The 27934-nt window shown below is 34.6% G+C and overlaps 3 protein-coding genes across 3 annotated transcripts; 2 read left to right on the forward strand and 1 right to left on the reverse strand.

Moving 5' to 3' along the window:
* Positions 1–669: 669 nt before the first annotated feature.
* On the forward strand, positions 670–6309 carry LOC137808826 (uncharacterized). The gene is made up of 13 exons (XM_068610109.1): positions 670–769; positions 1052–1102; positions 1200–1250; positions 1527–1577; positions 1706–1756; positions 1830–1880; positions 2013–2063; positions 2156–2212; positions 2419–2505; positions 2589–2653; positions 3587–3731; positions 3845–4776; positions 6295–6309. Exons 1-13 carry the CDS (start codon positions 670–672, stop codon positions 6307–6309), a joined length of 1707 nt encoding a protein of 568 aa, XP_068466210.1.
* Positions 6310–9404: 3095 nt separating this feature from the next.
* Positions 9405–10016, reverse strand: LOC137823885 (histone H4). Its single transcript, XM_068629202.1, has one exon. It carries the CDS (start codon positions 9859–9861, stop codon positions 9550–9552), a length of 312 nt encoding a protein of 103 aa, XP_068485303.1. The 5' UTR covers positions 9862–10016; the 3' UTR covers positions 9405–9549.
* Positions 10017–22101: 12085 nt separating this feature from the next.
* LOC137829220 (heavy metal-associated isoprenylated plant protein 16-like) lies at positions 22102–23431 on the forward strand. The gene is made up of 3 exons (XM_068636019.1): positions 22102–22178; positions 22256–22334; positions 22935–23431. Exons 1-3 carry the CDS (start codon positions 22173–22175, stop codon positions 23186–23188), a joined length of 339 nt encoding a protein of 112 aa, XP_068492120.1. The 5' UTR covers positions 22102–22172; the 3' UTR covers positions 23189–23431.
* Positions 23432–27934: the final 4503 nt, after the last annotated feature.

The following is a 27934-nucleotide window of genomic DNA, read 5'->3' on the forward strand; positions in this document are numbered from 1 at the left end:
TTTATATTTTAGAATTTTTTAAATAATTATTCTAATGTTTATTATTATTTTTTTACATTTTAATACATTACATAACCAAATGGAAAATATAAGTGTTTTTTATACATTTATTTTCACATTTTGAAAAATATTTTCTAAAGATATTTTTTTTACGCTACTTTTTTAAATAATATATTTATGAAAATGTTTTTTTTAAATATTATCTATATTTAATATATTTATTTTTACATTTTGTGAATTATTATATGAAGATATTTTTTAATTATATTTTTTCATTTATATAAACAATATTTAATATATAGATCAAAGTGTTTTTTAAATATTATCATATTTTATATATTTATTTTCACATTTTGTAAAATATTTTCTAAAAATATTTTTAATTTAGCTATCTATTTTCTGTCACATACTAATTTTTTTTTCTTGTTGTATGTATGTTTGCATTGCATTACTGATTCTTGGTTTGCAACCGTGTTTTTATAATTTATTTTGCTTTTAGTTTTGATTTATATTTTAGAATATTTTAAATAATTTTTCTAATGTTTATTAGTTTTCTACATTTTAATACATTACACAACAAAATCGAAAATATAAATACAAAAGATGAAGAGTAGAACGACAAAACCAAACTTGAAGCTAAATATTGCAAACATAAGACGAAGAATGACCATGGAACAAAAGATAAATGAACTATCTACACAAAGCAGAAGTTATAGAGAAAGGAGATTGAAATCAATTCGACATTTGGCTCGATCAATCAATAATGCAGGTAACAAAGATGTTATATAAACATTTAACTTTTCACAATTATTATTTTTAAATTTTTTTTATATAGTTTTTTTATTCCTTCATTTAACTTGACATTTGAAGGATCAAACAATAACGAGGCAGCACCAAGTAACACACATTATTGAACCTGGTTAGTACACTTTTATGCATAAGATGTCAATTTTTTAAAAAAATATTTTAAAAGACAAATGGAATATCTATACGAAGAAAAACTTATAGAGAAATGACAAACAATATTATTCATATTCCAATATTGTTTTAGGAAGGAGATTGACATCTATTCGACATTTGACTCGATCAATAAATAATGCAGGTAAAAAAAATGTTACATAACAAAGCAAATATTATTTTGTAATAATTTTTTTAATATATAATTTTATTCATTGATTCATTTAACTTGATACTTGAAGGATCTAACGATAACGAAGCAGCACCAAGTAACACACATGTTACTCAACCTGGTTAGTACACTTTTATGCATAAGATGTCAATGTTCAAAAAGTATTTTAAAAAACAAATGTTTATACGAAGAAAAACTAATAAAGAGAAAGGAGAAACAATACTATTCATATGACAAATATTGTTTCGGGAAGGAGATTGACATCTATTCGACATTTGGCTCGGTCAACAAATAATGCAGGTAAAAAAAATATTACATAACAAAACATATATTATTTTGAAATAATTTTCTTAATATATAATTTTACTCATTCATTCATGTAACTTCATATTTGAAGGATCTAACGATAACGAAGCATCACCAAGTAACACACATGTTACTCAACCTGGTTAGTACACTTTTATGCATAAGATGTCAATGTCCAAAAAGTATTTTAAAAAACAAATGTCTATACGAAGAAAAACTAATATAGAGAAAGGAGAAACAATACTATTCATATGACAAATATTGTTTCAGGAAGGAGATTGACATCTATTCGACATTTGGCTCGATCAATAAATAACGCAGGTAACAAAAATATTATATAACTTGATTATGTATGTAGTTTTATTCACTCATTCTTTTAACTTGATATTTGAAGGATCTAACGATAACGAAGCAGCACCAAGTAACACACATGTTACTGAACCTGGTTAGTACACTTTTATGCATAAGATGTCAATTTCCAAAAAATCTTTTAAAGGACAAATTGAATATATATACGAAGAAAAACTTATAGAGAAAGGAGAAACAATATTATCCACATTACAATTTCTGGTTTCAGGAAGGACATTGTCATCTATTCGACATTTGGCTCGATCATTAAATAATGCAGGTAACACATATTATTGCTTTAATTTTTTCTATATAATTTTATTCATTTATTTAGCTTGACATGTTATACTTTTACCCCACATAACTTTCAAGGATCAAATGATAATGAAGCGGGACCAAGTAACACAAATGTCATTGACATTGAACATGGTTAGTATACTTTTATCGCAATATATACGTGATAAAAGTTCAATGAAATACTTTACTTTTTGATAAATTATCATACATGTAAAAATGCAACATAGATTTCGACGAACGAATAACTGTGCTCGAAATTTTAGAAATACTATTGCGATGATAATGTTTCAATTGTCTACTATGACTACATGTGCACATTCATTTATTTAACTTGACAGCTTATACTTTTACACCACATAACTTTCAAGGATCAAATGATAAAGAAGCAAGACCAAGTAATACAAATGTCATTCACATTGAACATGGTTAGTATACTTTTATCGCAATATTTACATGATGGACGTTCAATGAAATACTTAACTTTATTGACAAATTATTATACATGTAGGAATGCAATATAGATTTCGACGGACGCATAACTCAACTCGAAATTTTAGAAATACTATGGCGATGGTAATGTTTCAATTTTCTACTCCGACTACATGTGCACATTGTCATGCACGATTATTTTACCATGAATCACGTGATATGTGTTGTTCGGGTGGAAAAGTCATTCTTCCACATGTTACTGCTCCGAATGAGTTGATTCAAATATTTTCCGGTTGTTCTTATGAAAGTAGACATTTTAGACAACATATTAGAAGTTACAACCATGTGCTTTCATTCACTTCACTTGGTGTTCACATGGATTAAAATATAGTTGCAACTGGTCGTGGTATATATAGTTTTCGTGCTCAAGGTGCAATGTATCACAGGATTGGAGGGTTTTTTCCAAATGAGGGTTCCAAGCCACGTTTTTTGCAATTGTACATTTATGACAATGCACATGAATTACAAAATAGGATGATGGAAACTCCTCATCTTCATCAAACCATTGTTAATAAGTTGCAACAAATACTACATCAGTGCAATCCATTTGTGCATATATTTAGACAACTTGCTCAAGAACAAAATATTCATGAATGTACTTTACTCATTAAAGAGCGTCCTGCCAATCAACCACAATATAATCTTCCAACTGCATCTCAAGTGGCAGCAATTATTGTTACTGGGGACACATAATCAATGGCACGTGAACGAGACATTAAAGTTGTAAGTCATGATGGGAACTTAATAAACATTCAAGAAACTGTGGGATATTATGACCCTTTACAATATCCACTATTATTTCCTTTTGGAACATATGGTTGGGATTTCAACACAAAAAATCTTAATGGCCAAAGTATCTCATGCCGAGAATATTATAGTTACATGGTTTAGGTAACTTCCAACACAATTATATATATATATATATATATATATATATATATATATATCATTTCCAACAATTTACTTATCAATGTTGTGTCATAAAATTAATACACATACATGATTACTTCAATGTAGATTCGACCCAATGATCAATCTACAATATTACAAGCGGGACAACTTTTACAACAATATGTTGTAGACAATTATGTCAAGATTGAAGCAGGAAGGTTACGATGGATTCGAAATCATCAATATAATATTCGTGCTGAAGTGTATCAAGGTTTGCAAGATGCTTTGCACGAAGGAAAAACTCACACAGGTACATAATATTTGTAACATACTACATCTATTACATATAAATATATCAAAACTCATAGTGTTTTTTTATTCAAGGAAATGTTGGACAAAGGACAATATTACCATCATCATTTATTGGTAGTCGTCGAGACTTGACCCAACGATATGAAGATGGCAAGGCAATTGTTGCTCATGATGGTAAACCTGATATTTTCCTTACAATGACATGCAATCCTTCTTGGAGTGAAATTTCATCAGAACTTAAAAAATTTCAAACTCCACAAGATCGTTCTGACTTGCTCACAAGAATATTTCGTGCAAAATTTGAACAATTGAAGGAAAATGTGATCGATAAAGGAGTTCTTGGAAAAGTTAAAAGTTACATGTATGTGACTGAATTCCAAAAACGTGGACTACCCCATGTGCATATGTTACTTATCTTACATGATAATGATAAATTACGTGATCCAGAAGATTATGATAGCATTGTTATAGCAGAGATACCAAAAAGTAAAGAAGAACCACAGTTGCACGAAGCTGTACTAAAACACATGATACATGGGCCTTGTGGAACTCTTAATCCAAGATCACCATGTATGAAGCACAATCAATGCAAGAAAAAATATCCTAAAGAGTTCTTGGAAGAAACACGTCAAGGTACTAATTCATATCCACAATACAAAAGACGTTTCAATGCACCGGTATCTATAAATAGAAATGCAACTGTTGACAATAGATGGGTGGTTCCTTATAACCCTTGGTTGTTGCTAAAATATGATTGTCATATAAATGTTGAGGTGTGCAATAGCATTAAAAGTATTAAATATTTATACAAGTATGTGTACAAAGGTCCAGATCGAGTAGCAATGGAGGTTCGTAGAGGATCAATTGTAGATGAAGTCCAACGATATGTTGATGCTATATGGATTTGCGCTCCGGAGGCTTTATGGAAAATATTTAGATTTACACTTTATATAATGAATCCAAGTGTACAAAGATTAGAAATTCATTTACCAAATCGTCATCAGGTGCACTTCTATAAGCATCAAAACATAAGTGATGTATTAAATTATGACAATGTCTCCAAAACCATGCTCACGCAATTCTTTGCACTAAATTGTCGAGATCCACATTCTAGAAGTTATTTGTATAGAGAAATTCCACAACATTATTGTTGGCATAATGTCATTTTTTTATTCATAATGTATTATAAATTTATATTGTTAATATAAATGTGTGAAAAATAACATTTTTCTTATTTTAATTTTAATATTAAATATAAATACAATATAAATGAACACATAAAAAATGCGGATACACAGGCGCGAGAGCGCCTGTGTGCCCGCTAGTATATATAAGAATATGAATATGAAAAGTATAAACTAGAACAATGTAAAGATTTTGCTTCTACGTTTCGAGTCAAAATCAAAATATAAACTTTCGATATTTATTTATTTGTTTTGAGACAAAAATATTGTCCTAAACAATTTTTCTCCTCTGTCAAGTCATAATAATGTTTTGGGGGATCGAACCCCGTGCCTCTCGCATGCAAAGCGAGCGCTCTACCATTTGAGCTACATCCCCTGTTGAAATTATATTTCTAAGAAGCTAAATCTCTAATAAGAACAAATGAAGAGGTGCGGGAAGAAACACCCAAACCTTATTCGTCGTTTCTCTTCGAGCTTCATTTCACGGCGGCGACATTGAGTAATTGTTCTTCTTTCTCTTGTAGTTTGAGTGTACTGCAGCAGATGAAGGGTAGGTGTACATGTATGGATATTGGGGGCGGAGTAATGTTAATCCACGTCGATACTAGGTGTCTACTTCACTTTTGGTTGTCCTGTTCTTCGAGTCTTCTTTCTCTTCGCGTGCTCCGGTCGGCCGGCGGGGGTACCTGCGATTGTACTCCGACGCTCAAGTCAGCGATGGTGCTCAAATGAGAATTCTCTGATAGTATCATAAAACGTACCTTTTTCCCTTTCAGAAGTCCCTTTAATAGGTTGATTTGGGCCTTGGCCATGTGGGCCAAGCAGTTGATGGTTAGAGACATGTTTAGCGGTTTCTAGGTCGTGCTTGGTGATGTCCTGAAAACTAGGGGAGTGATCCAGAGAACGTGTTTGACTTATTCAGCGGGAACCATAACTGCTTCGTTCCATGTATACCCACTTCTTTTATTTAATGAAGTCATTTAATACGAACCTTTCGGTCGTCCGGTGCCGACTGGTACAGTAGGTTTGCTGAAGAAGCTTTGGAACACAGTGAACACTCAGAAGTTAGCCATCACACAGCAGGTTTGCAAGAACAGCCTTCCCATGGCTCTCAACTGATAATTTATCGTGGACAACTTCCATCTCTGATTAGTGTTTCTCCCACCATTGATATTCATTTGCCTGAACCAAAATAAATGTTGATCTCTCTATTTTATGTAATACACTTCAGCATAGAATGACAAAAGCTTCTTGCAATATACACCCTTTCCGACTTTATGATTGCAAAAACAGATCATGTAATTGTTAAGTTTGCTTTATTTTTAAATGAATTTGCAGTTTTACCTTTTGTAATTTGATCTCGACAAGTATGAGTTTACTGCAGTTTGAATTACAAAGCCTCAGTGACTAAGCATATTATATTTTTCATTTTTCACCTGCCATTGATTCTTCCATTGGTAAACTAAACCTCAACACTTGATTGGAATTATTAACTGAACACAATCCTTCATTACTTGTACTTCTATAATACCTGATGATGAAATATGAGTAAAATAAAAAACAAAATCTTATAAAGCACAATCTTTTTGGACAGATATAAAATACATTAACAGATCTCGAGGGTGATTTGAATTTAATATAAACATAAGTAATAGTGCATCAAACAACTTAACAGAACAAATTCATATAGCAAATCCACGTCCAGTTCTTCTGTTTCAGTATTCATGTAAAAGCCACAAAACCCTGCTGGTTGAATTTTCTCCAAGCTTCAGAAAGCAGATGCATAGGACCTGTTGAAATAGGTACTTGCATATTCTCCTGGTCGTGGAGATTGGCCTGTTCCTGGTGTCTTTGATTTCTGTGCAAGATAACACTTGATATAAGGAATCAGAAAGACCTCTCCGTTTTTACCTTTGTGGCATGCATTCATCAGCTACACGCTTTAATAGGTTTTGCACGAGCAAAGGGTGAATCATTTCTTGTATGAGCATCGCATTTGGGCATGGACATTACTGCTTCAAAAGCTTCAACTAGCAATGACACCTTCCTTTTCCCTGCCGGAGCAAGTTGCGTGACAGCTTTTCTGAGTGCGAAATCAAGCATCCATTCCTCTGCATTTTTTCTTTCCTCTATCATTTGGTGCTTCGGATAAACTTTCTCTGGTTCTAGCTCAGAAACAATGGGCAGGAAATTTGGCTTTGGTGGGTTGATCTTTCTCATTTTCTCGTCCTCTTCCACAGGTCTCTTGCGTTTAGTTCCCCATTGCCAATTCTTGCTTGTGTGCTGCTCTTCACCACCCGTGCTCTTCAACTTACTACCTTTAACTTTATTTTCCTCTGATAATTTTTGCTCCTGAACAATAATGGTGGTGCTTTCTTCAGATACTTTAGACATGTGAATTAGGTGCTCCTGGTTAAATTCATCATCGTCATTCTCTAGGCTTGCTTCTTTGTCTTCACAGCTCTCATCAATCTTGCAACTTTCACTATTTTTAACTATCTCTTCCTCCTGTAACACTGAGACACAACCAACCTCATTATCCAAATGTTTCTCATTTTCTCTGTTGCTATCTTTTCCATTTGTTAGATGCTGAAATACTTCCTCGGTCAAAGTAGATTCGTCATACTCAGAATTTATAGCTTTGGATGGATAGTATGTTTCTTGAATGCTTTCACTTGTGTCTTCCAGAACAACATTAGTGTAATGAGGCTTTGCTTCTAAACAGATTGTCCTCTCTTCTTTGGCTTCTTGGAGTCTGACCTCTTCAACCATAATGTCTGCATAATGGCTGTTAAAGATGTCATCTAACCACATTTCATAGATCTTAAAAAAAATATTTATATATAATATAAAATATTCATAAGTAATAATATACAATAAATATAGTCATATAATATAATGTAAAAATACTGTAAGACCTAAAAAATTATTAATATATAGTAATAGAATATAAAAATATTCATATATAATATCATACTAAAATATTCATAAGATTAAAAAAAAATATAATAGAAAAATATTCATCAGATCTTAAAAAATTATTCATATAATATAATATAAAATTAAATGACAATATCATACTAAATATGTAAAGAGAGAAATGATCTTTGAAGGTAAATTGGTACCGCTAAGAATTTCAAAAAATTTAGTACAGCTAAATAAACATTTCAGCATGGTTTAATGTGAGGGAAGAATGAGTTTATTTAAATAGAAATTGGGAATATGTGAATGTTAAAGTTGCAACCTTCACCTGGACCAATGAATATTAAGTTTGAATTCAAACTTAGTGTGAAAGGGATCTGAGCATTCTTATTCAACTGTTGTACCATATCACCAAAATAAAAGTTAATTGGTGGTGTGATTATGATCACTTCTAAATTCTTTGACTTTTTTATCATTTACAAATAATGACATTCATTAATTCAACACTATCTTAACAATAGAAAAATAAAAAAATAGATAGTAAAACAAAAATTTACCAGTTTATTTATTTAGTTTAGTAAGAAAATTTTTGTCTACTTCAAGTTAGCAATTTCAACATAAAAGGTAATAATACATAACTCACATTTTTTTTATATAATTACAGTATAACTCTCGTACTATTATTTTAATACTTTTTTATATCATTTAATTCCAACTTATTCTTTTTTATTTTATATATATTTATTTTTAAATTCATCATTTCACATAAAAAAAATTGTATAAAACTCTACAAAGAAATCTAAAGATTGTAAATATATCAAAATTTTCTCAGACACATGACGTGATAGTTATGTTAAATGAGGGCTTTTTACATTTTAGTATTATCAGTTTTGACTTTCATTAGTGCTTTCATTTTAGAATTTTTTTTATCATATGATTGTACTTGCAATGGCTATATTATGAGAACATCATTTTCAATTCAACGTGTCTTACAAGAGATTGAATTTGATTCATACACATTGTAATTCTTATTCCTTTGGTCAATTGTTATTAATAGCATGTCTTCCAATTTTATTTTAAAATTTTCCAATAACATGGGTAGATGTTCGCATTTATCTGTTTAAATAGTATGTAATTAAGCTCTATGAATTTATTAGCATTTTTTTTTATTCAACTGTTATCTTTCTGTTATAGACCTTCTATATTTGTTTCATAAATATACCTACATTTTAAGTCATTTCTTGTATTTAATTTTTTAAATAAATAATTTTGAATGATAAAATGGGATACAAGATATAAAACTTCAAAAACCTAAAAGAAAACTTCAGAAAATATATAACTCAATCTACTACTATATTCAAATTCTTTTAAATCAACTAATTTAATGCAATTAAAGTAACTGATTTTCAAAACTAAAACTTATTAAAAAGTTTTAGTTAATATTTCAAAACAAAATAGGTCAGCATTTTAATATTCTTATTACATATATTATCGTAATATAAACTAGATAAAAAAAAACAATGAAGTACCCACAAAAAATTACTACATTTCACTCAATTGATGTTCTTAACTTTTTTCATTCTACAGAACCCAGTAACTTTTTTTGTTACGGAGCATAACAAGGATTCGAAAAAAACAATTATTTGTGATGTGACAACAGAATTCAAAAGATCAACCTCCAAAACCATAGAGGGTTCTTCCCTGCCTCTTCAGCGCATACACAACGTCCATGGCCGTAACCGTCTTCCTCCTGGCGTGCTCGGTATAGGTCACAGCGTCGCGAATCACGTTCTCCAAGAATATCTTGAGCACTCCTCTCGTCTCCTCGTAGATCAATCCACTGATCCTCTTCACACCACCTCTTCTCGCCAACCGCCGAATTGCCGGCTTCGTTATGCCCTGAATGTTGTCGCGAAGCACTTTCCTGTGCCTCTTCGCACCTCCCTTGCCCAATCCCTTTCCTCCCTTCCCACGACCAGACATTTTCTCAACAGCTTTTCGCGCAAAAATCGATCCAAACTCAGGATTTAGGGTTTTCTTCTAGATTGGATTGGAAGAAGGAGACTCCAGAGAACGATTTCGATCGAATTTGAGGATTTAGGGTTTTGGTTTGGTTTCTGGATTTGAATGATTTTCGAGGGGGAGATATAGGTAGGTATTTATTGAAGGCGCTTCCGAGTTTTGACTTTTGGTCTCCGTCGTTGGATGAAGAATTGATCAACGGTTCATCTTCGCGATCCGTGGTTTGGAAATTGGACAATTAGGAAACGTTGATAGATAGGTTTCCACGGTCAGATTTTGTTTTGAAGCGTTTGTGCGGATTGGGACTTTCTTTAGTTTCTCTCCACATTTGTTCGACTTTTTGAAACATCTCTTTAAAATAATAAATTGCGTTTTTAAGCAGTATAAAATTCATGAAGTAGAAGAACTCATTACAAATTGTGTTTGTTACTATAACAAATTCGTAAAATTAATAGGCAAATGTTAAAGAAAATAAAAATAAAAGTTTCTATTGAAAATATATTTGGTATTCTTATGCATGTCTTGTCCTAAAAAGAGTATGGCTTCTGTTGTTTATTTATTTTCTATTTTTATTGGAAATTTTCTCCTTTTATTGAAAATAAAAAATTATGTAGAAAATAAGTTTTTATAATCGCTATAGAGTTTTATTATCTTATCCAGGTTTTCAAAATATATTTTCAGATTGTTTTATGTAAGGTTGTAGAGCACAGAGAAGTATTTTGTGTAAATCTTTGTACATCATAATACAATTTTCTAATATAATATTTTTTATATCTTTATCTGCAGTTTCAACTGTCCCATTCATCTTCCGACGATAAGCAAAAGAATTATGACGTTTGAATTTTAAAGTCACCAAACAATTCTTTCATTATTTCATTATTCCAATTAACATTATTTATACTAATTTTGTCGATAACTTGTAATTATAAATTAACACTTTTTTTATGATTTTTTTTAATGAATTCATGTTAGACAACTTATATATGAAAAAAACACATAATACTTAAAAAAAGAAAGAAAACAAAAATATGAAAGATTAGATTAAATCTATATGAAAAAAATTAAAAAAATATAAACTCTCAAGAGTAGCTAAGAAACTACATTGAGAGTTTAAACCAAAAAAATGAAAATAAATAAAGATAAAAAGACGAACAAAAGAACATTCCCTAATGTGTAGCTTCCAAAGACAATAAAAAGGAAGTATTGAATCCCAAAACTCCAATCAGACAAACCATCGTTTGTGTTCAACAATGATAATAAATCTTATGATATTGTTGCACATTACTACCATTATTTTTTCTTTAGTTGATCTGTTTTGAAGGACATCTATTGTTTTTACTCCAATTTTAGGAAGACGTCTCAATATCTTGGAGGTTTGAACTAATTCATCGTCTTCCCTTAATGGTTTCTCTTTTTCCATCTTTTGAGTCTCTTGTTCATCACTTGAAAGAGATTCGAAATAATTTTGCATGAATAAATCTTGAAAAACAAATTTAGAAATAACTCGTCTGACAACAACTAATTTAGGACTTGTTGCATTAGTTGCACTTTTGAGATGAAATGATCCTTCTAAAAGACTATAATTGGGGGCAAATGGAGTGAAGGTTGGTGTAGGGGGACCCATTAGCTTCATTCCTTTTTATTGTCGTAGCTGAAGGCTTAGCCAGTCTAGTAAGACAATCTTTAAAAGCCAAAGTGCTTTCAGGTGTGAAGGTTGGTAGGAATGAAGTAGAGGTGTGTATGCTTCAGTTTGTTGATGATACTCTTATTTTGTGTGAAGATTCCTTTAGCAATGTGGTTACCATGAAGGCTATCCTTAGAGGATATGAACTTACTTCAGGTCTGAAGATTAACTTCCATAAATCAAAGTTAGCCGGAATAAATGTTGAGAGGAACGACCTTGGGTGTTATGCAAAGACCCTAAATTGTACACAGATGAGGGTCCCATTCAAGTATTTGGGGTTAGATGTGGGAGGTAACCCAAAGAAGAAACAATTATGGGAGCCAATCTTGGACAAATTAAGGGCTAGACTCAGTGCGTGGAAAGAGATATTTCTATCGTTGGCAAGAAGAATATGTTTGATTAAATCTGTCATCACAATTCTACCTCTCTTCTACATATCCTTTTTCAAAGGGCCGGAATCAGTATGTAAGAACATAACCAGTATCCAAAGGAGGTTTTTATGAGGTTGGGGAAAGCAAAATAGACCTATATCATAGGTTAGCTGGTAGAATCTGTGTAAATCGAAAGAGGAGGGTGAGCTGGGATTTAAAGATATTCGAAAATTTAACTATGCTCTATTGGAAAAATGGAAATGACGTCTCTTGACTGAAGAGAAGGGGAAATGGAAAGATTTGTTGGTTTCAAAGTAAGGCATGGATTTAGACAACCATCCATCTTAAAGTAAATTTCAATCCTAATGGTGGAGAGACTTCTCTAAGGTACGTGGTGAGGGAGGAGGAGTAGGTTGGTTTCGGGAGGCGTTAGGTTGAAAAATAGGAGTAGGAGATAAAGCTAGATTTTGGGAGGATAAATGGATCGGTAGCCTTAACCATAAGGTAGTGTTTCCTAGATTGTACTATTTTTCTATGAATCAAGGTCAAAAGGTGGATGAGGAGGGAGTGTGGGAAGAATCAAAATGAAAGTGGAGTTTAAGGTGGAGGTGTACGAGGTTTGAAAGGGAATATATGATGGAGGGTGATTTATTGAGGTACATATCTACATTCAACATGAATAGGAAGGTAAAGGATATTCTGTTGGGTATGAAGCCAGGACCAATTGGGTTGGGCTGAGTAGACACCATGTTTTAGTGAGTGGGCTTAATCATTGTGTCCCTTTATTATCTCTATTTAAAGACATCATTGTGCTTGTAATTTGGTACGCAACACGAAAGAAATAAAATCTAATAGTTGCTCGTGTGGATGTAGGTTGCAGTTGGCGACCGAACCACGTTAAATCTTGTGTTGTTTATTTTCTGCAGTTGATTCGTGATTGTGTGTGTTGCTTTCGCGTGCGTTTTTACTATCAACTGGTATAAGAGCTTTGGTTCGTTCACACACTAGAGATCCGATCAGCAGAAATTAATCGACGAGACGTGAAAATTGCGACTGCAGTAGTGTTCCAAAGCTAGGGTTTCGCAGAGGCGGCAGCATCATCCCAAAGCTAGGGTTTTGCAGGGGTTGCAGCAGCGTCCCAAGGTTTAGGGTTTCACAGGTGCAAGGAGGAGGCTCCCAGATCTGCCTCACAACAGCGGCCAGGGCAATGGGGACTGCGACCAGGTCTGTTGGTGAGTGATTTTGGGTGGTGCAATTTTTGTGTTCTTGATTTAAAAAAAAAAAGATTGCCAAGATCTGAAATCAGTTGTACCGAGTATCTCGTCTAGTCATTTGAGATGACAGAAGAAGGGAGGTTCCGAATTGAAAAATTCGATGGTATAGATTTCAGTTGGTGGAAAATGCAAATTGAGGATTTGCTAGTTCAAAAAGATTTGGACGTGGCTTTGGATGACAAGCCAGAAAAGATGTCTAATGCAGAGTGGGCAGGTTTGGATCGGAAAGCTATGTCCGTTATCCGACTCTCTTTGAGTAAGAATGTTGCGTTCAACATTTTGAAGGAGAAGACAGCGAAAGGTATCATGGAAGCATTGTCTAACATGTACGAGAAGCCATCTGCTGCAAACAAGGTGTTTCTGATTAGAGAATTGGTAAACACAAGGATGAAGGAAGACAGTTCAGTTACTGAGCACATCAATAAAACGAATTCGATCTTAGCCAGACTTATGTCAGTGGGCATTAAGTTCGATGATGAAGTTCAAGCTTTACTACTGTTATCGTCTTTTCCTGACAGTTGGTTCGGAATGGTTACAGCAGTTACCAGTTCAGCGGGATCCGATGGATTCACTTTTGAGAAGATTCGTGATCTCATTCTTGGCGAGGATGTCCGAAGAAGGAGTTCTGGGGAATTATCTAGTGAATCGCTATATGTCATGAGAGGTAAGAGAAATATCAGAGATAGTGGGAGCAAGAACAAAGGAAGGAGTCAGTCAAAGACTTGAGATTGCTCAAGTGTAACATGTTGGAACTGCAAGGAGGTGGGGCATTTCAAGAATCAATGCCCAAATGATAAACAAGTCAGCATTCCAGAAGATTCCGCGGACGAGGACCTCTTAGTCTGTTGCACGGAGAGTAGTGTGGATTCCTGGGTCATGGATTCTGGTGCTTCATTTCATGCTACCCACAACAGTGAAGCATTGCAGAATCTAGTTATTGGAGACTTTGGAAAGGTAAGACTAGCGGACAATAAAACTCTTAAGGTAACGGGCATGGGTGACATAGTGTTGAAGACACCAGTTGGTTTTTGGACTTTGGAGAATGTCAGAGTTGTTCCAAGCTTAACGAAAAGTGTGATTTCTGTTAGGTAGTTGGATGAACAGGGACATGAAGTGAAGTTCGAAAATCAGCAATGGAAGGTTGTCAAGGAAAATCTTGCCATGGCCTGCGGAAGAAAGAAAGGTTCGTTGTATATGGTCGGATTACCGTCTGAGGGAGTGACCATCCCAGGTCAGAAGATAAAACAAAGTCCGGTTCACAGAATCTCGTGGGCAGAAGAGGGTTGTCTTTACAAGAGAGAAACCCAGAGCCACAGGTCAAATTCAGGATGAACGAGCATGGAAAGGTTCAGGTAGACCAGTCAGAGGTACTTGTGGCAGTGGGAGCACGGGTTGTGCTTCAGCTAAAGTTCCTAGACGACAGTGGGTTAGGAGAACCAGTATTCCAGCGGTTGAAACTTCTCCAAACAAATTTCTTGTTGAATATGGAAAGTGTTTGTTCTCAGGTTGTTCCAGGATCTGGCAGTTCCTGTAAGTGGGAGTCAGTAGGAATAGAGAACGGGAATATGAAGAGTGTTTGTTCTCAGGTTGTTCCAGGATCTGGCAGTTCCTGTAAGTGGGAGCCGGTAGGAACAGAGAACGGGTATATGGAGAGTGTTTGTTCTCAGGTTGTTTCAGGATCCGACAGTTCCTGTAAGTGGGAGTCGGTAGGAACAGAGAATTGGTCAGTGACTGACGTGTTAAAACTCAGGGGAGTTTTAACGAAGTCTTCAAAATGATTAAGAAGGCTGGTGGCAACTAGTGGTGGAACATTGAGTTTCGTCGACAGATTACAGAAGTACATGTACACAGTTGAAGTGCAGGTGAACATTGTTCCGTGACTTCAAGTGGGAGATTGTTGGGTATGAAGTCAAGACCAATTGGGTTGGGCTGACAAGACACCATATACACAGTTGAAGCGCAGGTGAACATTGTTCCGTGACTTCAAGTGGGAGATTGTTGGGTATGAAGTCAAGACCAATTGGGTTGGGCTGACAAGACACCATATACACAGTTGAAGCGCAGGTGAACATTGTTCCGTTACTTCAAGTGGGAGATTGTTGGGTATGAAGCCAGGACCAATTAGGTTGGGCTGAGTAGACACCATGTTTTAGTGAGTGGGCTTAATCATTGTGTCCCTTTATTATCTCTATTTAAAGACATCATTGTGCTTGTAATTTGGTACGCAACACGAAAGAAATAAAATCTAATAGTTGCTCGTGTGGATGTAGGTTGCAGTTGGCGACCGAACCACGTTAAATCTTGTGTTGTTTATTTTCTGCAGTTGATTCGTGATTGTGTGTGTTGTTTCCGCGTGCGTTTTTACTATCATATTCAAGTTTGGGGAAGTGAAGAGTCAAGCTTGTTCTCGGCAAAATCAGCATATGGTATCTGTTGGGAAAAACGGGTAATTTTCCCACTAAAACAAAACCCTAATAGAGCTACCTGACAAATAATATTGAATAAATAAAGCGGAATAATAAAAGAGATAAAGAGGAAAAAACACACCCGAAAATTGTTAACGGAGTTCGGCCTGTTTAGCCTAATCTCCGAGCACAGCAAAAACAACTCACTTTTATTATTATGAGAGAAGATATTACAAATTGGGATATTTAACAGCGAAGGAGGAGAGTTTAATTTATAACCCTCAAACCTCCTCCCAAACAATGAACTCACCGATGTGGGACTTGGGATTAAGCCAAAATCAACAAATCTCCACCTTGGCTTAATTTCAAGTTCCACCTAATACAAATCTTCTCAAAACATAACAAAACAAACTTTGCAGTGCTTCAAATTTGCGCCTCCGGGCGCCAACTTCAAATGTGCAAAATATTAACCAAGTCTAAACAATGTTCAAACTTGGCCCTTGTAACCACCTTGCTTTGTAGCAAACATCTTCTTTATTAGAAAATTCTTCTTTCTTTGCAAATACCCATTTGCACCCAATTGCCTTCTTACCTTTTGGTAATTGTGCCAACTTCCACGTCTTGTTCTTCTTCAAAGACTGCATCTCCTCTTCCATTGCACATGCCCAATTATCACTCTCTGAACTCAGAATGGCTTCTGGGTAAGTGGATGGAATGTCATCAACAACTGGAAGTGCATAGGCAACCATATCCATGAAACGAGCAGGCTTCTGAATATCTCGTCTCTGTCTTCTAACTGCAATTGGCGCTGATTGTTGTTGAGATTCTTGGGTAGGAACCTCTTCCTCATCTGACTCTTCTTCTACCATAGGAGAGTCACTTGTGGTATTTCGTGTTGGGATCACCACTGTCGGCTCAAACTCCACCTGCTTCCGGGCACACTCCACCTGTTGCGGAGTACTATCAGCTCCTTCTGGATTTACCTTCTTTAACATGGCAGATTCATCAAAGGTAACATCCCTGCTGATAATCATCTTCTTTGCCTCTAGACACCACAAACGGTATCCCTTCACTCCAGGACTAAAGCCCATGAAAAGAGCTTTCTTTGCCCGTGGATCCAACTTTGATTCAATCACATGATAACATGCAATAGAACCAAAAACATGCAAAGAATCATAATCAGTTGCAAGTTTTCCAAGCCATACCTCTAACGGGGTTTTGCCATCTATAGCTGATGATGGCAAACGATTGACGAGATGTTGAGCGTATGTCACAGCCTCAGCCCAAAACTCTCTGCCTAACTCAGCATTAGACAACATACAACGAACTTTCTCCACAAGTGTCTTGTTCATACGCTCTGCACCCCATTCTGCTGTGGTGTTTTTCTAACAGTAAAGTGTTGAACTATGCCACAATCTTGGCATACCTTCAGGAACGGATCACTCTTGTATTCTCCTCCATTGTCTGTTCGGAGAACCTTAATCTTTCTTCCTGTCTGGTTTTCAACTTCAGCTTTCCACTTAAGGAAAATTTCAAGCACATCATTTTTGTTCTTCATAGTAAACACCCAAACTCTCCTGAAAAAATCATCCACAAAAGTGACAAAATAATGCCTACCTCCGATTGACGGAGTCTTGGCAGGTCCCCACACATCTGAATGCACATAATCTAGAATACCCTTGGTATTGTGAATTGTAGTGCCAAACTTCACTCTTCGTTGTTTTCCCATAACACAATGCTCACAAAATTCAAGTTTGCAAGCCTTCGTACCTTTCAACAATCCCTGCTTGGTAAGAATTTGCAAGGATTTCTCTCCAGCATGTCCCAACCTCATATGTCACAACTTCGTTGCCTCAGCATCCTTCTTAGGGCTAGAAGTTGCTGCCGCTACTGTCCCCACCACTGTACTACCTTGATAGTAATACAAATTGTTCTTCATCACGCCTTTCAACATCACCAGTGCTCCTGAAGTTGCTTTACGAATTCCATCTCGCATCGTCACGACTAGGCCTTTAGATTCTAAAGCCCCCAATGAGATGAGATTCTTCTTCAACTTTGGCACGTACCGTACATCCCGCAAAATTCTGGTGGATCCATCAAGATTCCGCAGCTTGATTGAACCTATCCCAGCTGTCTTACATGGATTATCATTTCCCATGTAAACAACTTCGCCATCGAGTTCTTGAAATTCAAAGAACCAATCCCGAATGGGACACATATGATAAGTACAACCTGAATCCAATATCCACTCATCTAGATACGATGATGCTGAAAGCGAGACAATTAAAGAGATATCTGATTCCACATCACTTTTGCATTTTGCAACATTTGCATCTTGCGGAACCTTCTCTTTCTTCTGCAGTTTTGGACAGTCTTTCTTCCAGTGTCCTTTCTCATGACAGAAAGCACACTCATCTTTGGCAACGACTCGACCTTTAGATTTAGACATCCCTCTTCTCTCCTTTGTTTGGCTTTGCTGACGACCTCTTGCCACCAATGCTTCTTCTGATGTCGTTGATTTGGTTTTCATCTTATCCTGCTTTCTCAATTCATGACTATATAAGGCAGAACAAACAGCATCTAACGACACATTCTCCTTCCCGTGAAGTAGCATAGTCTCCAAATGTTCAAATTCATCAGGAAGAGATGATAACAACATCAAAGCCAAATCCTCATCCTCAAACTTCACATATAAATTCAACAGGTCTGCTACTAATTGATTAAACATAGTGATGTGTGCATTCATAGTAGTACCTTGTTGGTAGTCAAATCGGAACAACCTTTTCTTCATCAGGAGCTTGTTCTGACCACTCTTCTTCAGAAACTTGTCCTCCAATGCCTTCCACAGTTTGTGTGCAGAAGTCTCATTTTTTACAACATACTTTTGCTCTCTGGACAGGCAGGATCGAATAGTTCCGCATGCCAACCGGTTGATGATGCTCCAATCTTTCTCCTCTACCTCTTTTGGTTTCTCTCCTTCAATAGCAATATCAAGACCCTGCTGAAAAAGAGAGTCCAAGACCTCTCCTTGCCACATGCCAAAATGTCCAGTGCCATCAAATATTTCCACCGCCAATTTCAAAGTGGACACCGGGAACCTCGACCATGATGACGAGGAGCCCGGCACTCTGGATACATCCTTCGCTTCTTCTTCTTGATTTGCCATTACAAACTCAATATAATATTCAATATTACAAATAATTTCAAACAACCCAAGGCGAACCTTCGGCTCTTGATACCACTTGTTGGGAAAAATGGGCAATTTTCCCACTAAAACAAAACCCTAATAGAGCTACCCGAAAAATAATATTGAATAAATAAAGCGGAATAATAAAAGAGATAAAGAGGAAAAAACACACCCGAAAATTGTTAACGGAGTTCGGCCTGTTTAGCCTAATCTCCGAGCACAGCAAAAACAACTCACTTTTATTATTATGAGAGAAGATATTACAAATTGGGATATTTAACAGTGAAGGAGGAGAGTTTAATTTATAACCCTCAAACCTCCTCCCAAACAATGAACTCACCGATGTGGGACTTGGGATTAAGCCAAAATCAATAGTATCTTAGCCAATAATACCAGAGGACCCCATAACGACATGTTCACGTGCTTGTGGCATGTTAAAACACTACCCAATGTGTTGACTACGGCTTGGAAGATTCTGCAGGATAGAAACCTAACAAAAATGTCTCTGAAAAGGAGAGGGGTGATGGTAAACACGACAATATGTGGAATGTTTCAAGTTTCGGATGAGTCAAGCCAACATCTGTTTTTAGAATGCAAGTCTGCACAAAGAGTATGGTCATTGTGCTTCACATGGATTGACATCCTATCTGTCCAACACAATGACTTGAGGTGCCATTTTGTGATTTTTCATCTAGTAGAGGCTGATAGCAAACAAAACTTGGTTTGAAGAGGTATTTGGGCAGTTATAGTGGGAAATATTTGGAAACTAAGAAACAATGTTGTTTTCAAACAAGGGTGGTTGATGTGAAAGAGATTTTTTAGATAGTAAAACTAAAATCATGGTTATGGATGAAAAAGAATTCCCTCATATAAACTAAAAGAAGGAATATAAAGGAGTGTGGAAGCATAGTGGCAGGGGTCCTGTTTCTGTGAAGGGGTTGATACGAAGTGGTCTCCATTCATTTGCTCCAAACAACCTGCTATATGATCAAAGGCTAAGAATTGTTTCTGCAGCATCTAGAATTACCACGAGAGTCAAAGGAAAGCAGAGGTAAAAATCACCTTTGCTGCGATAAGGTTGCAGTATGCAGAATTGACTATAGCAACCTTTGTCCACCTTTGAGAGAAACCAGATGTGTCTCTGGTCATTGCTGCAGTTAAGGAGTTAGAAAGAGGGAGCAGCAACTGTTGCAATTCATCAGGTGTTTTGGTATGTTAAGTAGTATATGAAGAAGGGAAGGAGTTGAAAGAAGAGTGAGAAGGTACAAGCATAATAAAGGGGATCTGCACTGATGGGAAAGGAAGAAGTGAGGGATACCACAAGCAAAGCAGTAAAAAGGTGTGTCCAGCCAATGATAAACAGAGGAAGCAAAATGCTTGGTTTGGAGCAAGTCGCGAAGATGGCCTGAGGAGCTGGATAAGATGGACTCAGATTGGAATCAGAATGGTTTATGGTAGGAAGATGCAATGAGTGGAAGTGACATTTTCAGTTGGTGATCTTGCAATAGGACTGTAATAATAGTGCAGGACCTTAAGCAACCTGTGTCTTTGAAGTATAGCAGGTATTTGGATAATTCTGAGTGCAGTTTGAGTTGCTATGCTTTTTATGCTTAAGCCAGTCTGGAGATGAAGTAGAACTGCTTAGTAGGACCAATTTTGAAGGATGATGTATGTGGGCAGGGTCTGTTTTCTGCCAAACTTCCTATGCAATCAAAAGGTTGTCCATTCTTCTGCTTTGAGCCATGAAGCAGAGTCATCACAGTAGCTTATATGTTTTTTTATAGCAATCCTGTGAATATCCAGCACCTATTTATGCCTTATGTGCCAAGGGTTGATATAGGTGTGGTGTGCCAGACCCAATGTAGTAGGTGTAGATGCTATCCAGTCCTGCTGTGAAAACCACCAGCATTTTATTAACACTTTAGAGTGCTTAGTTGGTGTCAATGCATGCAGCTGTAGAATGCTGCAGATGATGCTCTATGGTTTGGTGCAAGTCCCGGTGATGGAGTTTAATCAGGATAATAATTGGTTAATGGAATGAGGTTGCCATGAGAGAAAGCAAGACATGTAGTTGATGGGATCCGTAGTATTTATGCAGCAGCTTAAAGTAGTTATGCGTTGCCCTTATAAGCTATCTATGTATAGAAGTTGGGCATGCTGCAGGACCACAAGTATAGTAGCTTCACATTGTAGTAAAAAAAAGCTTTAAAACAAACAAAAAAAGGTTTCTCGATACGTGAGTAATCATTGTCCATAAAGACTTATTCACGGTGTATTGTGCAAGTCTTCCAGGATACAACAAGTTACTCTTTAAAAGAGTAATACCCAATGGAACCCAATATAAAAATTAAAATAAAATAAAGTAAGTGAGAAGAGAGAAAGTGGTAAAAAGAGAGGATAAAAGAAGCTTCACCGGTAGGTGAAGAAGATGAAGAGAGTGGAGGAGAGATATATGATTTTGGAGAGGATGGAACCCCTCTTTATATAAAAATAGGAAGCAAAGATATTTTCCATCTCCATAGCTGATTTCAATTTGCTGTTTCAACTAATTTGAATTTGTTGCAAGTTCATAACTGCACTTATATTATTGTTGCACGTTCAAAATGAATTGACCAGGCAATGGGAGTTCACTAACCACTTTTCTGTTTTCTTTGGCAATAACTACTGCTTTCTGTTTTACAACCCACATTGCCTAGCCAATGTTGCAGCTTTTTTGTGTTTTTGGTTGCCTAAATATTTCTTGTAAGCTACATAATTGTTCCCATGCAAAAATAATTATAATAAAATAAAGTAATAATAAGAATAATAAAATAAAAATAAAACACATAATAATAAGAACAAATAAAATAATAAAAAGAAAAATAAAATAAAGTAATAATTAATAAAATAAGACAATAAAAATAAGAATAATACCAATATAACGGTGGATTTGATTTAGTGTATTGGTTGTACACCATAGTCCTAAAAGTCTAATTAAGCCTTCGATTAACAAACACCTAACAGTTAAATTAAATATCTATAAATAATTTCAACGACAAAAAGCAAACGACCTAGTAAATTAAGACATTGAACATAACTTGATTATTAAACATAAAAATAAAATCATCTTGAGGAGTATGAAGGTGACTTTTGGTGGACCAATTCCAAGCCTTACCCAGTTGCTAACATGTTATTCACAACCCATTCGTTGAAGACTTAAATATTTTGTATTTTTTTTTGTTGCTGAAAAACTTATTATTGTTATTATATAAACCATATTGTATTCGCTCAGTTCGAAAGCACAAGACAAACACCAAGACACCCGTTGATTTTGTTTCCTATCACAAGACCTTTTGATTCCATTAAGCAAACATGAAGGTATGAACCAATGGTTTTAGTTTTGCTTTGATAATTTCTCAAGAACTTTTACATAATAACACGTGTAATGAATACAGAAAAAAGTAGTTATCAAGCTGCAAATGAAGTGTGACAAATGCAGAAACAACGCCCTGAAAATTGCAGCACAGATACCAGGTGAACATCACATGCCAATCCCTGTTATACACTTGATATGCAAAATAAGTTTCTTTCAGCTTTTAATATGTTTATGCAAATACTTTCACAACTGCACAGTAAAATATTCCAATTTACAATTATGATATCGTGCAGAGTTGTCTATGCAAACTACAAATGTATGGAAACTTTCAATTCTAATCTGAGAATAAACCAGAAGTTCTTAGAGTTCAGTTTGTTATATGAAGAAAGCAAAGTTTAAGTTAATTTTAGTGTGTTTTCTACTGAAAATGAAAACTTACTCATCTTAATAATCTATACTGATACATATGTTTTTACAGAATTTTCGGAGATGAGTTTATTGAAATGAACAACACCTAGAAGACTACAAACTAAGCTTTGTCCATGTATATGAATTATAAAACGAATACTAGTAGTGTGACAAAAAAAATTAAAAATGATGTTTATCAATCTTTACATATAAAATTAAAAATGATGAATTATTATATGTAAATTTGAAATCTCAATTACATGGTAGAAAACATAGACACATGATCATCTTAGGGCATGTGATTGTCCTAAAATACAGATTCAAATTCAGTATGCATCTTAACTTCCCAGGTGTGACTTCGGTAGCCCTGGAAGGTGACGACAACGACCACGTGGCTGTGAGCGGCAAAAACGTGGACATCGTTTTCTTGGTGAACCGGCTGAAGAAGAGGTTCTCCTCGGTGGTGATTGTGACGGTGGAGAATCTAAACACGGAGGCAGAAGGCACTGAAAAGAAGATGTTGTATGCTGTTCAGTGCAAAAAGTGCCGCAGTTCCAGTTGCCACAGTAAGTGTGACATTGATATCATGTTCTGCTTTAAGTGAAAAAGCACCAGCTGCAATGGCGAGTGTTTCATAATTTGTGTCAACAGTGAGAACCCTAAGTGCGATGGGAACTGTCGGTCATGCTCCAACTGTCACACTCCTTCATTGTGCCCTGGATGGTGCACTTCTATATTTGTATGTCTTTAATTATTAAAACTTAATTTTGTTCTTTTCACTGTTATGTAAATATCATAGTGTAGAAACTTCCTTTTTCCAATAAAACTTATAACGTCAAGAAGATGACTCGATAGTTTAACATATATAACAAAGTAAAATTGTTTAATAGGTTAATCGGTAAGAGTCTACATGAAATATCATTTAGCATGGGTCAAAAAAAATACTAGATATTACGCAAAAGTATAATTAGTAGAGGCTTATAACCTTTATTTAAAGTTGGAAGCTAATATGCTTAATTTACCCAAACAAAATTATATTTTATATTGTTTATTCAAAGAAACGTGAATTAAGTCTACATGACCTTCACATTACTTAATATAAAATTATATTTATATTAGCGAGAGCTTAGCCTATACACAACTCACACAAAGTTATATTTATATTCTAAACGGGGGGCTTAGGCTACACAGAGCCACACAATTTTGATACATGCATGCCGAGCTTAATTAGCCACACATTGATTTTTGGACTTTAGAGTAATATTTTAAAATATAAAATTCTTTTTCATTTTTTTTTCTTTTCTTGCACTGGCAACTTTAATCATACTAACTTTTATTTTATTTTTTTATAAAAAATAATATTATCTCTTAGAAAAAATTAATTATTGTTTAAATAATATATGAGTGTTATTATATTTTTTTTTATGTAACATTAGTTGCTTACTATTTTCTTTATAAAAAATTCTTAGTAATTCCTTTTATTTTTTTATTTTGAAAAGAAAATAAGTTTGAATTAATATAGAGTTTTTGTTATATTCTTTATTTTTTTTATAAAAATTAGTGATTGTTTAAGGATTTTAATTATTGTGTTTTAGGTTGTCAGAAGTGATGAAATTCATATACAAGCCTTCCTTAAAATCTGAAAACTATCCATTGTAGGATTTTCTTTGTCATCAAATGATATATTTGAATGAATCTGAAATAAGTAGAGGGAAATACACCTACATTAACAAAACATAAACTTGTTCAATGAACTTTTGGAGTAACACAATAACAGTTTGTATCCCAAACATGACCTTCCATGTAAAATTATCCAAAGTATATAATGTGTATTTATCAATGCAAAAATTAGAGAATCAAAAGTTAATGAAACCCACTATATATACTCATGGTTTTGCAGGAATAAAAAGTGAAAGAATTAGCCATTACTTATAAAACTCAGAATTAAAAGTTCTATAAAACACAGAAGTTCCTTATTTTTTAGGAAAGAGGTGAGGAATGAGAAAGAGTTACAAGCATTGCTTAGTTTATATACCATTAGAACACTTGGCCTCAGCAAGTGCAGATCATTCCCAGCAACACACACCCTCTTGTTGATCTCTCTGCATGAAACCATATGATTAAGCTTCAAGTTGAAACATTTCATATAATAAGAAAACAACCACTCTCTCTCACCATAATCCACTTCACCTTAACAAAATCCAAACATTAAAAACAAAAAACGCCATGCGATCTTCTCAGCCCCAAACACAAAAATCAGTTTTTTTTTTCTTTTTTTAATAAAGAACAGGGTAGTAAACAAATAAAAAAAATTAAATGTAGAAGGGATCTTGCTTTATTTAGACCTACCATAAAAGAGACTTAAGGGATCTTCCTCATAATACAACAATCAACCAAAAATGTATCCCTCATGGTAGCCCCCAATTACTCATATCCCTGCCTTTAGGTGTCAATGTCTGATTGCCCTTTGTAAATGTAGAAGGTTCATTTTTGTGTACAATGCTGCAGGAGTGGATAGAGCCCTCAACTTTTAAGGCTTGTAAAGTGCAGACAAGTTCTAACTCTAGATGTTGAGGGTTTTGGTAAAGTTTAACTTATGCATTGCTTTGCTTTTAGTACCTCATGCTAAAAGCCACAAATTCAGGTATCATACAATTATTTATAATGGCTTTGGATTGATTTAAATCTTTTCATTTCTAGTTAGAAGTGATGGTCAAGATAGTTGCTAATGTCCCTAGTTGCACATTTCTAGACAAAGCATCTGCTGCTACATTGCTATATATATGTTTAATAAACACAAACCAGTCATCACACACACATATAGCAGATACATACAGGGGTCCATGCTTCACCACTGGCAACTGCAATTGAAAATTCCATACATACAGTGATACAATTGAAAGGGGAAAATGTTTATAGTTTTTCAAAAGCTCTTGAAAAGCGTTGTCTCATTTTATGTATCTCATCTGAGAAGAAGCTGTTCTAATCCAACTGTTATAACAGCTTCTTTATATCTGAACATGATGATTAGTATTTGGAGTTTTATATCTATTTGACGTTTTACCTACTATAGATTGTTGAATCGAATTTAATAACTCAAAGGAGGATAGAAGTCAAAACCTACTAGAATTACTCGAACCTTTCATTATTATTTTACACTAGTTAAGCAACCCTTCGTCAACAAAACCTAGTTGACCCTTTAATTGCTTGCTATATAATAAAGAAATGAATGTATATCTACCATACTTTAGCATCACAAAAGTAGCATTTAAAGATCCTATCGTGTTCGATTCATTTCAATCTGCAAGTTTTTGAGCCAATTCTATATAGTTTCCAACCCTTATACAATAAGCTCAAACCAAACAAGAAAAGTTGCAAGGTAATATAACAAAATAGAACGCGTATAATTTACTCTTACTTTTTACTATAAAAAACTAAGATAGAACAAAAATTGAAAAAAAGAGAGGATAATGAACCATCCTGGACAAAAAGTACACAACAAAAAGCAACCAAGAAAAATAATCATTCCATGGAACAGAGCGGTTCAATCCCTCAACAATTGTTATGAACTTTCGTGTAGGAGTCTCATGGATCTAGAAATAGGAGAGTTGGTTCGAGTCTCAAGAGATTGAAGAGAAGACACGAGATAAGGATTCTTGCACGTGAAACACTAATCTCCAACCCGGCATTCCAACCTGAAATTAGACGTTTGGGACAGAATAATGTTGAATAAATTAAGTGCAGTAGAAACTCAAAGAAGTTCCTCAACATTTTAATTGCTTTGGATTAATTAATCTTCATTTTTTAAGTAAATAAAGCATCTTTATTCAGTATTTTTCGTTGGAATTTTCAACAGCAAGCAAAATACATGTAGTAGGGAAGCAGTACAGTGTTGTATGCTTGTTGAATCCACCACCATACTCCAGTCACCAAAACAATTTCTAGAGAAGAATACCACTTTTAACCACTGGTTATGTAAGAGACTTTGTTAGAATCCCTGAATAAAGACAATCTAACACATCAGCAAACACAATCCAAAAGAATTTCAAAAACACAAAGAAAGAAAGAAATCGAGGACCTAGGGTTGAGAACACACAAAGATTAAGAAAGGAAATGCGAAACTCATTGTGACACACGGTTTCATAGTCGCATCTCATGGTCACGTTCCATGGCAGTCGTTGTTGAGTACGAAGGTTCTCACGGTCGCACTGCTCAATCGTTGAAGCTCTCAGTTGAAAATGCTCAAGCTTATTCACATTCAAAATGAGTTCACGTACCAAAAATAGAACAAAAATGAGTTTTCAAATAAATTAATTATTTCCATACTTTCACCTTCACAATTTTATTTTATTTTAAAATGCATAACTTGGGCTTAACCTTCAAAACTTTAAGTAGGCATAGCATTGACTTAATCTTCAAAACTTTAAGTAGGCATAACGTGGGCTTAACCTTCAAAAATTTAAAAATTTATTATTATTACTTTTTTATTTATTTTTTTAAGTTTGTGACTATAACTCACGTCTTCCCACACTTTATTTGATTTTCTTTAATTGTGAAGGCTTAGTTGACACTATTTAATGTCCCCAGTCTCCCGTCACTTTTTTTTTGCAGCTAAATGTACTTTTTCGTATAGTGTAACATGTTAAAATTGTAGATTTTTCTTATTCTTTTGAACACTATGAAACCATCTAATGAATTTTAACTTAGAAACCATCTAGCCAGTATGATACTTTAGTATTGTCTAACAGATTTACTTTTGACTGACCATCTAATGTGTTTATATAAATTTTGCTCATGAAGTAGCTTTATTATAATACTTATCACATCTTATAGTGTTTGTTATTGTCAAAATCTTATAGACTCTCTTGTATGAGACTGTTTAGTGGGGTATTAGACCATTTAGAGATGACTAGACTGTCTTGTGTCTAAATAATCTCTCTTTGATTGAACGCACTTTTAGCTTATATATGCATATAGAAGATTTTTTTTTCACATAAAATTATTTTAAGTAAACTTGTTACACATTCAACATGTTCATCAGACCATCTAGCATGTGTTGAAAATGAAGCTTTGATGCCTCCAAATCCATGAAAACTGCTTGAAGACTTTGTTGTTGTGTTTAGGGTTTAGTTCTAGGTAGTTTAGAATTAGCTAGATCCACTCTTAATCAAATTCACAATTGAATCAATCTGGTTTTAAAAAGAAAAAATGTTTTTCAAAGTTAAGTGAAAAACAACCTGTTGATTTTTAATCGGTTGTTTTGGTTGGCTTAACTATCAAACCAATTCAATCGATTAAACCGACATTTCAACCGGTTGATTTTTGAATTTCTTAATAGCTTTTCATAAAT

Source organism: Phaseolus vulgaris, chromosome 11 (assembly GCF_000499845.2).
Source record: "Phaseolus vulgaris cultivar G19833 chromosome 11, P. vulgaris v2.0, whole genome shotgun sequence".
Lineage (NCBI taxonomy): Eukaryota > Viridiplantae > Streptophyta > Magnoliopsida > Fabales > Fabaceae > Phaseolus > Phaseolus vulgaris.

Excerpts from the sequence above, each read along its gene's own strand:
- LOC137808826 (XM_068610109.1), top strand. The coding sequence starts at position 670 with ATGGAACAAAAGATAAATGAACTATCTACACAAAGCAGAAGTTATAGA. Across the intron at positions 1,251-1,526 it reads CACACATGTTACTCAACCTG|GATCTAACGATAACGAAGCA; the intron begins GTTAGTACACTT and ends TCATATTTGAAG. Across the intron at positions 2,506-2,588 it reads TGTCATTCACATTGAACATG|GAATGCAATATAGATTTCGA; the intron begins GTTAGTATACTT and ends TTATACATGTAG.
- LOC137823885 (XM_068629202.1), bottom strand. The coding sequence starts at position 9,861 with ATGTCTGGTCGTGGGAAGGGAGGAAAGGGATTGGGCAAGGGAGGTGCG.
- LOC137829220 (XM_068636019.1), top strand. Across the intron at positions 22,335-22,934 it reads AATTGCAGCACAGATACCAG|GTGTGACTTCGGTAGCCCTG; the intron begins GTGAACATCACA and ends TTAACTTCCCAG.